The 15,870-nt window shown below is 41.7% G+C and overlaps 1 protein-coding gene across 6 annotated transcripts in view; it reads right to left on the bottom strand.

Moving 5' to 3' along the window:
• Positions 1-15,870, bottom strand: part of DLG2 (discs large MAGUK scaffold protein 2) — a gene marked incomplete at both ends in the record, with an annotated part of 916,132 nt that overhangs the window by 239,569 nt on the left and 660,693 nt on the right. For all 6 annotated transcript variants that reach the window (XM_084264083.1, XM_084264085.1, XM_084264086.1 and 3 more), the window contains one exon: positions 7,880-7,948. In XM_084264083.1, the coding sequence (XP_084120209.1) occupies positions 7,880-7,948 (69 nt within the window). The remainder of the gene's footprint in view (positions 1-7,879; positions 7,949-15,870) is intronic.

Here is a 15,870-nt window from a genome sequence, read left to right as displayed (position 1 = left end):
AGGTAGGAAAAAGTTTCTCAAGCAAGATGATGATATTACATTTTTATTCACCTGGTATAAAAACTTATTGTTCTCTCTTTCAATACGATGGTTAAGGAGATCTAAGAACAGATCTATTTTTTCTTGAGTATCTGGGAAGCAACATTAGGAAACATTCTTTGTTTCTATTAAACATTTTTATGAATGTAATTCTCATGCAGATGATGGGAGTTTAGATAGAACGCAGATAAATGGAATGAAAAATCAGAGAATCACAGAATGCATTAGGTTGGAAGGGACCTTTAAAGGCCATCTAGTCCAACTTCCCTGCAGTAAGCAGGGACATCTTCACTCGATCAGGTCGCTCAAAGCCCCATTCAGGCCCTTGAATATTGCCAGGAATGGGGCCTCCAACCACCTCTCTGGGCAACCTGTTCCAGTGATCCACCACCCTCATAGTGAGGAACTTCTTCCTAATATCCAACCTAAATTTCCTCTTTTCTAGTTTAAAACCATCACCCCTCATCCTATTGCCACACGCCCTCTTGTAGTACATGCACTCTGTAAGAATGTGCGGGTCTCCACAGAAAACAGCAGCTTGAGGTGAAGGTAATTTCAGGGCACATCATTTGACAAGCTCACTGCTTTGTCTGGAGACAGTAGGTGGCACTCTGTAGCTGACAGTAAAGAGAAGCAGCCAAACAGCCAGCTAGCTGGATTGCAGGTTTCTGCCCCCAGCTTTAACTACTTATCCCATTTATAATTTCTTCTGTGACAAATCCTGCTGAAGGTAAGTTTGTAGGTGCTAACAAAGCGTACTAGCACTTTAATTCTGTGCATGCGTGCTTTATGCCCTCCTGCAGCTGTGTACCAAACACAAACAGAAAGGAGCAGCAGGGGAAATCAAGCAGAAATTAGAAAGAAGTGTGAGATGAAAATATTCCTGGACTGACAGAAGGCAGCGGGAGGGGGGGCGGGGGGAAGGGGAAAGGAGGGAAAATAAAGAAAAGACCAAAAAAAAAAGAAGAGAGACCAGGATAAAGGGAGACAGTGTGTGCCTGTAAAGGAGAATGGGAAGGAATTAAAAAGGTAGAGAAAGAAGAAGATTCATGTTAACAGAGGCAGGAGCAAAGGAGCAAATAAAGTGCTGCAATCCACACAAATTTACAGGCTCAGAAATCAATGGGACAACCAATTCAGATGGACTTGGTTACCTGCTTCAGGGAATTCATCAGATCAGATTTTGTAAAGCACATTATAAATTGTAGACCTGATGTAAGAGCAAAGTATTATTAAAACAACATTTGGAACCAGTATGTTGTACCAAGTTAGAGTGGGTAAAGCTTCCCACTTGAGAAAATTTCTACTGTCATACAAAAGTGATCAAGAAAACAACATTTAAAAAAGTCAGGCTTTTTCTCTCCTGAACATTTTTTTCTCTTTGTGTTTGGCTTCTTTCTTCATTATGTTGAAAATAGGTGAGGGGTTTGTATTTGCTATGCAATCTGTGTGGAGTATTTGTTTTGATCCATTTACTCTTTTGTGATCAGAAAACCGTAAGACAAAAAATTAATTGAGCATCCCTATCACCCTCCTATAGATTGTGAATCCATAGTAATTATAGATTTAATTTAAGAGATTAAAAACTGGACTGATAAATGAAAGGGATGAGCTTTCTGAAAACAAGTAATTTTTATAGTAACTAACTGAAGGAAAATCCATTTTTAATTTGCTTATTCTGTGCTGCTGGCTACATTAAAGAAAACAGCCAGCTTCGGTATTCCTCTCACACTGACACAGCTCCATCTTTCTCTTTCTTTTGTACCATCTGTAAAATTGGGGCACTGAAATGATTGTGTGCTTTTTGGAACATCTACAGAAATATCTTGGGTCCTTGCAAATATCAGACCCTTGAGAGTTCTTCAGTAACCTACAGTCAGTGAGGAATCCCAAATCCGCAGGGACTTGGACATGTGGCTTTGATCTCACTTTGGCTGCAGGTTTTTTTGTTGTTTCAGTGGGTTCTCTTTCAAAAATGTTGCTTGCTTCCGAAGGGGTACCCCTGTACTCATCATTGGTGAGGCTGCACCTCAAATGCTGTGTACAGTTCTGGGCCCCTCACTGTAAGAAGGACATTGAGGTCCTTGAGCGAGTCCAGAGAAGGGCAACCAGATTGGGGAAGGGGCTGGAGGGCAATTCATCTGAGAGGCTGAGGGAGCTGGGGATGTTTAGCCTGGAGAAGAGGAAGCTGAGGGGAGACCTTATCACTGCCTACAATTACCTGAAAGGAGGTTGTAGAGAGGTGGGCAATGGTCTCTTCAGACAGGTGACAGGTGATAGGACAAGGGGAAATGGCACAAAGCTGTGCCAGGGCAGGGTCAGATTAGACATTATTTAAAAGTTCTTCACAGCAAGAGTTGTTGAGGCCTGGAAAAGGCTGCCCAGGGAGGAGGTTGAGTCACCATCCCTGGATGTGTTTAAAAAAAGGGTAGATGTGGTGCTCAGGGATATGGTTTAGCATAGGACAGGAACAGTTGGACTCAATGATCTTAAAGGTCTTTTCCAACCTTGTGATTCTGTGATTCTGTGAATCATACACCCATTTGTGCACATGCTGATTTGGCATTAGAGTAACACGCATCATCGGATGCCCGGAAGCATTTGTTTATTTATTTACATCACTGTGTGGCTTAGGGTAGCACCCACAACCCAACTAAGGCCCTGCACCCTCCATGTACAGCACTGCACACTTATAATACAACCAAAAAAACATCCAAGCTACTTAATAGCTGGAGGGAAAATTGAATTAAAGAGAAATTGCATTAATTGGTTCAAGTCACATATTAGTAGTTCATTGTGGAGGAGCCAATAAACACCATCCCCCAGTCAAAGGGATCAAAGCCCCTGTCTGTGCAGTACAGTGTTTGGCTTCAGAATGCGTCAGCACCGAGCTGTGCCTGCTTACGGTCACTTGGCTAATGAAGGGATTTGTTTTTCAGTGCAATATTTCCAGTTTTCTTCTCCTGCTCCAAAAAATCCTGACAAATAACCGCATGTTTATTTCAGACAGCCAAAGGGCATTCGTTCTGGAAGGTCCTGAAATAGGTAGTAGATTGAGCAGTCTTCTTCACAGTGTTTAACACAGAAAGCCAGGCTGGACAGAGAATGTGCCAGTGGGTGTGATGTTTTCAAATCTCATCAATCACACAAGAGAGAACTTGAACTCTTTAGGGCCTGGAATGTGCACAAATACCTTTTTAAAAGACTTGAAAGATCAGGCGAAATCAAACATACTTGGCTCATCTGAATTTGCTTTAATACCTTCTAAAACTCTGCTCCACAACAAATCAGAGTAAAAACCTATTTGCAGTGCTCTCATCTACTGTTTTATTGCAATATCACTTCTACGGCATCTTGGCTTTTACATTTCCCCTTGTTATTTCCCCCTTCAGCTTGGCAAAACCTTTCCATCACAATGGGAAAGAGCACTACCCCCTGCCTCCCTCCCCAGCCCTCCCTCCCATCTACCTCTGCTGTGAGGTTTCCAAAACACCACAAGCAGTGTGGAGCTGGAGGACCCCAACCTCTCCCATTGCAGAGCTTCGGGGAGCCTGAACGCATCAGTGTTACCCATCAGTGCTGCACGTGACCAACTGGGGACTGTTGTTTAAACAATTTGTTTGAATTATTATTATCCTTATTTCAATTTGGATTGAAAACAACCAAAATTAGGCAACCTCCCTCTTATCTGGTGCTGTCACATTGAGCATCACAGCCCAGAGAGGTGACTTCACCTTCTTTAACAGAGACAACGCTTTGGTCATGTGCAAAGCGTTCATCTTCATTACATGCAATTGATTAGTGACTTACTGCGTTTTACTAAATGTTGTTAAACGAACATTTGGCCTTCAGTGAGATGTTCATCTATCATTTCCCACAGCAGAACACATTTCTTTCTTACTACACTTACCCATTCTGCTCGAAACAATCTTTTACCCGTTTATTTGACTATGGTTTCCTCGGCATTTCTTGTTGATTGAATGTTGGCATCAACTGTAGAAGCAATACTTTATCCCAACTCAAATACTGACTACACTTTTAAAGCATTTATTCTGCAAACATCATGTCTAACTTGTCACAAACTTTGAAGTTTATTTAATACGAGGGAACCTACTGGGAGCCAGGCTTCAACCTGACTGATGCATGCATGGGTGCACCGGCTTATACAAGTGAAACTTGGTTTTGTGGGAACCTCTCTGCACTTTAACAGGCTTTCATTTTGAATTTGTAGAGAAATGAAAGCCTGCACACCAGGGAATGTTATCTGCTTACAGCAAGCTAGATGGAATAGGCATACAGGAATAATGTCATCTTTGAAAAGTGATGCTGGTCTGCGTTTTTACCATGACACCAGATATTAAATGCAGAGGAATGCATCTCTTAGATTTGGGGCATTTTATGGGTTTCTAGAGCGACAATATAGGACAGCTAATATGCTCTCTAACTATGAAATGGGGGTCATTATACAGTGTGTTTATTCATTCATACTTTGTCTCACTCAAGCACTTGTCTCTCTTCTGTGATGCAAAAGGTGCATTATTTACATGCTGATAATCATCATAAAACCTGAAAACTGTATCTATTCCTCCTTCTACACCCAGCACAGGCAATTCCGTACTAGAAAGGTTGCTTTCCATCCTGCTTTTAATAACTATTAGTTCCAGAGTGAAACCACTTTTCCATAAACTATTCCTTGCAGCGCTCGATGGCTCTATTTACTATGAAAGCTCCAGCTTCTCAGTTTGTAAACAAAGCTAAATGAGATGGAAATAGTGACAGGCAACCACATCACACTATCAGGAGACTGGAAGTATGCAAAGGCGATGAGAAAATCTAAAAACAGCAGTGCCCCATAGCCATGTTTCATAATATCAATACGCTGTCCACTACTAGCAAGCATCCAGTGTTACCTGATGTAAAAGACCTTGGAAACACAGAGCAGTCTGTAATATCTGTCCTGCTCAGAATAAAAATTCTTACCCTTTGTAATGGTTCAAATGCTGTTTATTTATGCTTAAATATTGATATATATAAATATTTGAGCTACTTGGTCACATTGATAAATTGGTTTCATATTTCCACCAGAACACTTTTGATCACATTAAGTTGAAACCCCGGGTTCTAAGCAGCTCAGCAGAAGAGATGACTGGTACCACGTAAAACACAATCTAGTCTGAACATCAACTGCAGAGAGAACAGCTGTTGTACACCACTAACATCATAGCATCATGCAATAGTACAGCAGGATTTCCAAATAACAGGTTCGAGATGCCATCCATTATGTTTCCTGTTTTGCATTCTCACTGTTAAAACTGCTCATTAAAACCATTAAAAAACCTTCAGACTAACAATATTTTCAAATCCAAACCATGATAGCTTTCTCATTTTTACACCATGCAAATCAACCATCAGGGAAGTTACTAATTAGACCTCACGATGACATCCAACACCTGTGAAGTTCATGCTTTTGCACACATAATAAATCTGTTCACCTCATGTATAGATTCAAAACGTGAAGAATATATGGCTGGAACATGAAGACAATTTAATCTTTAAAGACATCTTTTTTTTCACCTGGCTTCTAATTTTTTTTGCTGTACATGAAGCTCACAAAAGCCTTCCCTAAAACAACAAAAAAAGGATTTTTACATGTGAATCCCTTACTGAGATAAAAAAAAAAAACTATTATTTTTTTAAGCAATCTATTCTAGCCAGCTCAATTATCATGTATTTAACAGGGTGGAAAGGAATAAATGCCAGGAAATGTAAATCCCCCTGTATTTCTTTACCCCTCCCAAATTTAATTTCTCCTTCACAGGACCCAATCATTATATTACTTGGGTGACCCCACAGTCGGTCACACAGAGCCAGCGTGCAAACCCCAAAACTCAGTGCGTGCTAGGGATGCCTTGCAGGTAAAGCAGCTATTTACAAATTGCGTCTCAAGAGCAATCTAATGAGTCACCTAAATACAGGGCTCTACTGATGGAAACCCAGCTCCTAAAAGCGACAAATAACTTTGTTTTGACCTCAAATTGCATTAGATATAAACATCCTTAGCAGCATGGACTTCACGAAAACATTAGAATAAATCGGGCTTTAACTTAATGAAATATTAAGGGCTGAGCTGATTACTTATTTCTGCTCAGCGGTGTAATAGGTCCCACTTTCCTCTGTGAAATGAAATATGACTTAGTCTAAGTTGATTAGTAATAATTACAAGCCAGATATTCTTCCTTGTCCTGAACAGCAGGAGACCTGTAATATCAGTTGCAGATTTCCTGCGCTCTAATGATTCATACACAAGAAATGCAAATTGTCTGTGTGGCCGGTACAGATTCTGCAATTTATCTAAAAATTCACGTAGACAGATTGATTTCTGATTTTAAATAGTTTAAACCTTCAGGACATCTCCCGAATTACAGAGCCCAGTAGACCATGTCAAAGACATGATAATAGAATTTCTTTCTTTAAATCTCAATTTAGCTCAGTTTTATTTCAAACATCAATTTATTCATGTGTTGGTTTGAGGAAAAGATGGGGGAATTTATTATGGCTCTCTGTTCATTAGAGAGAAAACGAGAGATAAAGAAAAGAAATCCAAAGTGAGGGTGTCAAAGCACTGAGACAAGTTGCCCCAACCTCATACAGTCTCCCCACTTGGTGATAGCCCTGGCTTTACTCAGCAAGACCTGAAGCAGCCTGATATAAATTGAGATTAGCCCCGTTTTAAGCGAGACGGTTACATGATCAGGGCTTTGTTTGGAGAATTCCCTTCCAGACAACAGCCCTTAAGCCATATGCACCTTTCCTATTGCAATTTCATTATTCAGTCTGGGTTTCAGTGGATAATTACTATAGCTGTCCTATACATTTTAAATAAATCTAAAAATCTTGGATCTTAGGTTTAGATAAGAAAGAAAAACCAAAGACTTATGAGGAAAGCATTCAAGTTTCACTAAGGTGTGCATTATTTCACATATCTAACATTTGATTTTCTGACTGCACCATGGTGAGCTTGTAGCAAAAAGTAAAATAAAAGAAGACATCATCTTTCCTCAGTGGAAACTGTGGATTCTCACTTCTACCATGAAAAAGAAAATCTGTGAAACAGAACCCAAGAGCAGCCAGTGATGTGGTATTACCCATGGCTACACGGTATTTCGAACAGTTCCACATCTCTGTGGGAGGGGAGAAGGAAATGGAGTACTTTTTGTAAGCTACACCAGTCAGTGCAACCAAAATCCAAGTATTTCAACGTTAAATATAGGATTTTCTAATATCTTAAAGATGTAAGGATATTAACTGGAGTTGTGAATTACTCATATTTTACCCTATTATTTCTGTTAAAATGGAGAGACAAGCGCTCAAAGTGCCACTTCTACAATTAACAAACTAATGCACACAGATACACTCCAGCATGGGATTATTATATTCTCTATCAGAACTTTTTCATCCTTGGTTTGGGACACTGCTTAGTCAAAAAGAATTCATGCACACGTTAAGAAAATGGAGCAAGATTTCACTGGGTATAACCATGATCAGTGGGAACAACAACTTCACAGATAACACACATAAATATTAACACCAGGCAAGCAAGATGACTTGAAGAGATTGCTGTTCATGTATTTCCATGACAGATATTCTCATGTCCGTGAAAGCCAAACTTTTCAGTTAAGTATCTGAAAAGGGTAATTTGCAAGTATTTATTTCTGCATCTCACAGGCTTAAAACACAGTGGGATGCAAACCCACAGCTAGTTAACAGCTATGAGTATGTGGGTAGTTCACTGTCTGGCTTAGTGGTATCTGAGAGCTCTACAGGCAGAGAATCATCTTACCCTTCCACAGAAATGGTCCGCTGCAAGCTCACTGTGGGTGGACGCGTTGCAGTGCTGTGCTGGGAATGACTGTATGACCAAGGAAGAATAAAGAAAAGCATTTGTTAAAGAAATACAAGTTTCTCTTATTCCTATTGTCTCTAGCAGTTTAGCTAATGCCAAAATAGAAGTAATAATAGGATTGTTTTACACATATCTAAAGCATTAACTTCAGCGATGCTTCTCCGTTCAAAAAAGGGCTGAACCTTACAATCTCTCATTTAAAATCAGCTTTTATTCCTCATTAAGAGCAGACAATGAAGAGAATAATTCATCTTATATTTCTTGTTATTTTAAAATAACATATATACATACACACACAGAGTTCAGTAACTTAAAATAACTTAGATGCTAATTGTTCTACTACATATACTAACCACAAAATACAAAGTTAACACAGAGCAGAAGGTAAAACAATAAGTTATCATCCTAATTCTTAGTGTTTCTCAGGAAGAATGCTCAGTAAGAAGAACATGCACTGCTTGTAACTGCACCACAATGTAACTCTTAATTTTACAAATTTCAACTGACATTTACAATTTCTGCTGGATTTTAAGCAGCTTGAATTTTTTTCCCACATGAAATTACATCAAACTATGACACAGCATTTAGAAAAACCTCATGACATTTTCCAAGCAAAACATAGACCCTGTAAAAGAAAAATCTTTTGGATGGAAAATTCTGTAGTCTAATGGCTTCTCTCACATGTATTGTTATGGTTGAGTGTACTGATTTTGGCTAGGATTGAGTTAATTCTCTTTCTAGCAGCAGGTGGAATGCTGTGTTTGGGAGTTAGGTGAGAGCAGTGCTGATAACACATGGATGGTTTAGTTGTTGCCAAGCAGTCAGGGACTTTTCAGTTGTTCATAATGCCCTGCTAATGAAAAGGTGGGGGGCACCCAGGGAGCTGGGTGGGGACACAGCCAGGACAGGTGATCCAAACTGGTCAAAGAGGGTATTCCACCATAAATGGGGCTGGTGTGAGGGAGGAGCACACAGTTTTAGGGTACAGTCTGGTTTCAGGATGACTCTAAGCTGTATGGGCTGAGTTGTGTGGTTTGGTGAGAAACTGCATCATGTATCACCAGTTTCATATTTTTTTACTATTAAAGTCCTATTACTGTTATTTCCCTCTCTGCTGTCCCAGTAAACTGTCCTTATCCCAACCTGTGAGGTTTGCCTTTGTTTTTTTTCCTTTTCCCCTTCTCCCATTCCCCCCTGGCTCCGAGAGAGAGTAGCTGCATGGTGCTCAGCTCCCTGACACTGAGGAACCCAGTTAGTGTTTTAAATAAACCAAAGAAATGACACAGTATACATTAACTTCAGCACTGTACCACTGGCTAATAGCATTGTGCCATTGCTATTCATGTAAATGGACACCCCAGCACCAGTCAAGGGCAGCTCTGGGATAATAAATTGCATTCCTTCTCCAGGAAAACATGTTAAAAAAATAAAAAAAAAAAAAAGCAGAAGCACCTCGGTGTATCTTCTGATTAAGCAGCTACATCACACAACGAGGCCCAGGATTAATAATGCAAATTACACGCAGATAGAAATATTTGTTAGTTTTATATCACTGACTCTTCCAAGTCCAGACATTGCACTGCTTTCAAGCTGTGCATGAATACACTTCAAGGTGTTTGTTCAGAGGAAGCAGAACTTATTTTCATGAAAAGCTAAGACATCTGACATCAGCATAGCCAATATTGCCTGTCTGACAGAAGGGATGTCTGTTCACTGGGACAGGCTGCCCAGAGAGGTTGTGAAGCCTCCTTCTCTGGAGACATTCAAACCCTGCCTGGATGTGTGATTTAGTCTAGGTGACCCTGCTCTGGCAGGGGGTTGGACTAGAGGATATTTCAAGGTCCCTTCCAACTCCTAACGTTCTGTGATTCTGTGAAAGGGTGGGATCCATCTCTGCTCATAGAGTTGATGATGTCATGCCACAGGACAAAGAAAAGACTGCTACCTGTCACCCAGTGTAACCATTGTGCTCTTGTTTCATGTTAGTAACCTGCTGTATTCATCCTTGTTCTGAGTATTTCAGAAGGTTTGCAGGAAAGTATATTACCCTTGTAAGAAGAACTACTGAGGCTTTTTACGTTTCAGAGCAAGACATAAGATGTACAGGAGTATTGCTGGTGTCCAGCATCATGGTGTGAACAGAACAGTTGAACTGGACAAACACTGCAGGATTATATTTGTGCTTGTTTATGCTACGAGACAGTTAATTTCCTTCATAGAATTAATTTTCTTCACAGTAGCTTATAGGGGGCTGTGCTTGAGCTTGTGCTGAAAACAGTGCTGATGACACAGGGATGTTTGCATTCCTGCTGAGCAGGGCTCACACACAGCCAAGGTCTTTTCTGCTTCTCACCCCAACTCACCAGCGAGTACGCTGGGGGTGCACCAAGAGTTGGGAGGGGACACAGCGGAGACAGCTGACCCCAACTGACCAAAGGGACATTCATACCATATGACATCATGCTCAGCATATAAAGCTGGAGAAGAAGAAGGAAGAAGGGGATGTTCAGAGCAATGCTTTTTGTCTTCCCAAGTCACCATTACACATGATGGAGCCCTGCTTTCCTGGAGATGGCTGAACACCTGCCTGCCCATGGGAAGTGGGGAATTAATTCCTTCTCTTGCTTTGCTTCACCTATCCAACTCTCTTTATCTCAAATCATGAGTCTTCTCACTTTGATTCTTCTGATTCTCTCCCCCATGGGAGAAGTTGCATCAAGAGATGCAAAAGTATATCTGGTACAAGGAATAAGAACCCAGCAGAGAGGAGGGACGATGATGTATATCACAGCCCTCTAAGTCACAGTGGGTGTCACAGTCTGTTCATAGAATCATAGAATGGTTTGGGCTGGAAGGGACCTTAATGACCATCAAGTTCCAACCATCCTGAAATGGGCAGGGACACCTCTCACTAGACCAGAATGCTCAAGGCCCCATCCAACCAGGCCTTGAACATTTCCAGGGAGGGAGAAGTCACAGCTTCTCCGGGCAACCTGTGACAGGGCCTCACCACCCTCAGAGGGAAGAATTTCTTCCGAGTATCCAATCTAAATCTACCCCCTTCCAAGTATATATCCGCCTGTTCCTAAGAGAAGGATGGCAAAGCTGTGCAGGAACTGTGCTGCTGGTGCCAAACCCACAATGGAGTTTAAAGAAGGAGCTCTTAACTCTTGTAACATATTCTGGGGGGGGTGGGAGGAATCTTTCAATGGGGTGTGGCAAGCTAGCAGCTGAAGGTTTCATGCAGGAATTGGGTTTATTCCATAAATATTATGTAGTGTTCTGTTTTTCTAAGGAATGTTGTCATAGGAAAGGGAAGCTGAGGAATGACAGCTGATATGGCGCTTTGCCTTAAAACAGTTAAGCCACTTCATATGGTTCTAACCACAGCCACAATATCTGCATATAACCACAACTGGCCAAACTGGCTTGAATTCTGAAAGCTTTGTTTCTTTTCCCAAAAAATATTTCAGCATTGCGGCATTTTTCTGATACATAACTTCCATAACAGCTTCAAAATTAGTAAAATAATGAGAGCATTAAAGGTAGGACTTCCATCTGCCAAGCACTAAACCCAAATAATTTCCCATTTATCTACAGAATTAGCAACTGATGATGGTCACAAAATCATATTGACTAGTAAGCACTTGGGATGTGACTCTGTTTGGATGTTGTGAATAAAAATGGGATAAATTCACCCAAGTAATTTACAGAATGGTGAATTTTTGCTCCTGTACTGTAAGATTCAAAATGAGGAAAGGGACCAGTGCGATCATGGTAATAGAGTCGGAGTCCCCACTGTAATGCAGTATTTTAATGATGAATTCAGCTACCTTGGAGGACTGATACTTAACCAAGACTACTTTGTGCAAAATGTCAAGGCTGTAAGTTGTTTGTTTCTAAATATTTTTATCTAGGACATTGACAGTGAGGTTGAGTGTACCCTCAGCAAGGTCATAGATGACACCAAGCTGAGTGGTGCAGTTGAAACACCAGAAGTGTGGGATGGCATCCAGAGGGATCTGGAGAAGCTGGAGAAGTGGACCCATGTCAACCTCATGAGGTTCAACATGGACAAGTGCAAGGTCCTGAACCTAAGTCAGGGCAATCCTCATCATCAATACAAGATTGGGAGATGCTGTAATAAGAGAGCAGCCCTGGAGAGAAGGACATGGGGGTGCTGGTAGACAAAAACCTTGACATGAACTAACAATGCATGCTCGCAGCCTATAAGGCCAACCATATCCTGGGATGCATGGAAAGGAGCGTGGCCAGCAGGTCAAGGGAGGGGATTTTGCCTCTCTGCTCTGGTCTTGTGAGACCTCACCTGGAATACTGTGTCCAGTTCTGGAGTCCCCAACGTAAGAAGGACATGGGACTGTTGGATTGGATCCAGAGGAGGGCCATGAAGATGATCAGAGAGCTGGAGCACCTCTCCTATGAAGAGCTGGGCTTGTTCAGCCTGGAGAAAAGAAGGCTCTGGGGAGACCTTATAGCAGCCTTCCAGTACCCGAAGGGGCTCCAGGAAAGCTGGGGAGGGACATTTTAAGAAGGGCAGGGAGTGATAAGATATGGGGGAATGGTTTTAAATTGGAAGGGGGTAGATTTAGACCTCATAAGGTTTACTCTCCAGCCCCTTCACCTGCCTGGTTGCCCTTCTCTGGACACGTTCCAGGGCCTCAATATCTTTCTTGTAATGAGGGACCCAAAACTGGATACAGTACTTGAGGTGCAGCCTCACCAGAGCAGAGTACAGGAGGACAATCACTTCCCTGGACCTGTTGGCCACACTGCTTCTGATACAAGCCAAGATGCCGTTTGGCCTTCTTGGCCACTCTGTTGACTCATATTCAGTCTGCAGTCAACCAACAACCCCAGGTCCTTCTCTGCCAGGCAATTTTCGAGCCACTCTTCCCAAAGCCTGTACTGCTTCATGGGGTCATTATGTCCCAAGTGCAGCTCTTGGCCTTTTTGAACCTCATCTCATTGGGTCTCAGCCCATTGATCCAGCCTGTCCAGATCCCATTGAAGAGCTTCCCTACCCTCAGGCAGATCAACACTTCCTCCCAGCTTAGTGTCATCTGCAAACTTACTGAGAGAACATTCAATCCCTTTATCCAGGTCATTGATAAAGATGTTGAATAGGACTGGACCCAGCACTGAGCCCTGAGGAACACCACTTGTGACCAGCCACCAGCTGGATTTAGCTCTTTACCACCGCTCATTGGGCCCAGCCAGACAGCCAGCTTTTTGCTCAGCAGAGGCTGAGCCTGTCCAGGTCAGTGGTAGCTGGTTTCTCAAGCAGAGTGTTATGAGAAATGGTGTCAAAGAAAGTACCCTTTCTTGAAATGATACAGAATCAGTGTCTCAATAGCTTTAATACTATAAAGTAACAATCTTTCTCTATACTACAGCTACACAAGATGGATTGTCCCTGAAGAGATGAATCTCACACCCTGTAAAATACCAGTTTGAACTTAATTTCATTTAATTTCAGTTCATTGAGACAAGGAGAATATACTGTTCTTGTAAGACAATTCATATGAGTGAAGGAACAAAGAATGAAATTATAAATTAATAATAAGGGGCAAAACAGGAAGCAAAGAATGCAACCTCTCTTTTTTAATGGGTTTAAGGGTTTTGTTGGTTTTAAATCTATTTCTCAGCTGAGGCCTGATTTTTCATGACTTCATTAAACACTGAGAATAGAGCAGCCTGGTCTCAACACATACATTTAAATGTTTATTATCAAAATGACAGTATCAATAGATATTGTAGTAACAGAAGGAGAGTAGCCAGTCTCCTTAGTTTTAATTCTGGTTTATCCCAAGGATGCTCGAAAGGCGCTTATGCCCTGCAGGTGACGCTGAAACTGGAGGCAGCATCTTAACGCCTTCTTTCATTGTAGGGACTACATGAACTACTGCCCAAAAGCCTAGTATTACCCCTACCTGGGGTGAAACAACCATGTTAGGGGAACATTTATTGTGTTTTAAACTTCCATGATGCAATTTGGCAACTAGAAATAAGGACAAACCACCATGAAGGGCTCAGACTGTGTGACACTCAAAGCAGAGCTCAGCCCAAAGCCTGTTTACTGCACTGAGGGTGGAAGAAAGAAGGTTGTTACAATCCAAATATTTTCCTGGTCTGTTTTGCATGTGTAAAAATTACACACATTTTCTTTATACACAGAGTACTAGAAAAGTCATCACCTTTCCAGCCCACCTCCTATCAACAAAGAACAGTGGTCTTTTATTTGCTATAGCCCTGATTTAGGAAACCTTTTGTTTTCACAGAATCACAGAAGGGTAGGGGTTCAAAGGAACCCCTGGAGATCATCTAGTCCAACCATCCTGCCAGAGCAGGATCACCCTAGATCACATCACACAGGAACATGTCCAGGTGGGTTCTGAATGTCTCCAGAAAAGAAGACTCCACAACCTCTCTTGGCAAGGCTCTGCCACCATCACATTGAAAACGTTTTTCCTTATGTTTCCATGGAACCTCCTGTGCTCCAGCTTGCACCCGTTGCTCATTGTCCTATCACTGGACATCACTGAGAAGATCTTTGCTTTGACAGGTCAAAACTGACAGCATAAAAGCCATTACTTGCTTCCTAAATCAATTGACCTTCACCTTCTTAGAAAGAAGAAGTGATGCAGCTAGTGGCACTGGGTGGATTAAGACCTCCATGAGCCCTGGCTTTGGGGCAGCATTCTTGAGGTCCCAATGCTGAAACTGCCACATAGAAGAAAAGTACAGAAACTGCATTGGTCTGTCAATACGTTCTGTGCAGAAAAAACCCCACCCAAATAAATTTTAAAAACCCAAACCAACAATAACACATAAAAACCTCAAAGCTCCAAGTTATTCTTTGTATAGTGTAACCATCAGGAGTAGGGCAGTGATAGTTCCATTATACTCAGTTCTGGTGAGTCTACACCACTAGTACTGTGTTAAGTTTTGAGCCCCTCACGACAGGAGGGATGTTGAGATGCTGGAGCGTGTCCAGAGAAGGGTGATGAAGTTGGTGAAGGTTCTGGAGCACAAGTCCCATGAGGAACAGCTAAGGGTGCTGGGGCTTTTTACTCTTGAGGAAAGGAGGCTGAGGGGAGACTTTATTGCTCTCTACAACTACCTGCAAGGCGGCTGCAGAGATGTAGGGGTTGGTCTCTTCTCTTGAGTGACAAGCGATAGGATGAGAGGGAATGGCTTAAAGTTCCACCAGGGGAGATTTAGGTCAGATATTAGGAAGAATTTCTTACTGAAAGGGTTGTCAGGCATTGGAACAGTCTGCCCAGGGAGGTAGTGGAGTCACCATCCCTGGAGGTATTTAAAAGATGTGTAGATGAAGTGTTTAAGGACATGATCTAGAGATGGACCAGTCAGGGTTAGGTTGCAGTTGGACTCAATGATCTTAAGGGTTTCTTCCAACCGATGTATGATTTGTTATTCACAGTACTAAAAGAAAAGGGATTGATAAATACAATCCTGAAAAAGTTCCACTGGAGAACAGGGCAGGGGATGCTAACAGTGTTTGGTTGTAGGATGTATTCTCAGCAGGTTGTTTCTTTTGTCAGGGATTGGAGGTGGCAGTGCAGTTGCTTACAAAGCTTCTAAGCCTTTGCTTTGATGGACGTAGGAGTTTAAGAAGGCAACATACTTTAATTCCATTAATGTGGAGTTTTAATTCAGCTCAGTGGAGTGAAACCAGCTTTTCCTACTGCTGCCGACAGCTAAACTTCCAACTTAAATGAGTTTTTGCTCTCCTGTGGGATTAATTAGAAGACCAGAGAGTTCTTTTTTGGTATTAATTTTATCTCAGCTACAAACAGCTTGATAATATCCAGTACTGACAGGTACTGACCCATATTAGAAGTGCCGAACAAACCAGAGAGTCTCCCATTCAGAGAACAGGACATTCA

Source organism: Gallinula chloropus (genome assembly GCF_964237585.1).
Source record: "Gallinula chloropus genome assembly, chromosome: 1".
Lineage (NCBI taxonomy): Eukaryota > Metazoa > Chordata > Aves > Gruiformes > Rallidae > Gallinula > Gallinula chloropus.
The sequence above is the reverse complement of the archived record's forward strand: the minus strand, read 5'-3'. Positions and strand labels throughout refer to the sequence as shown.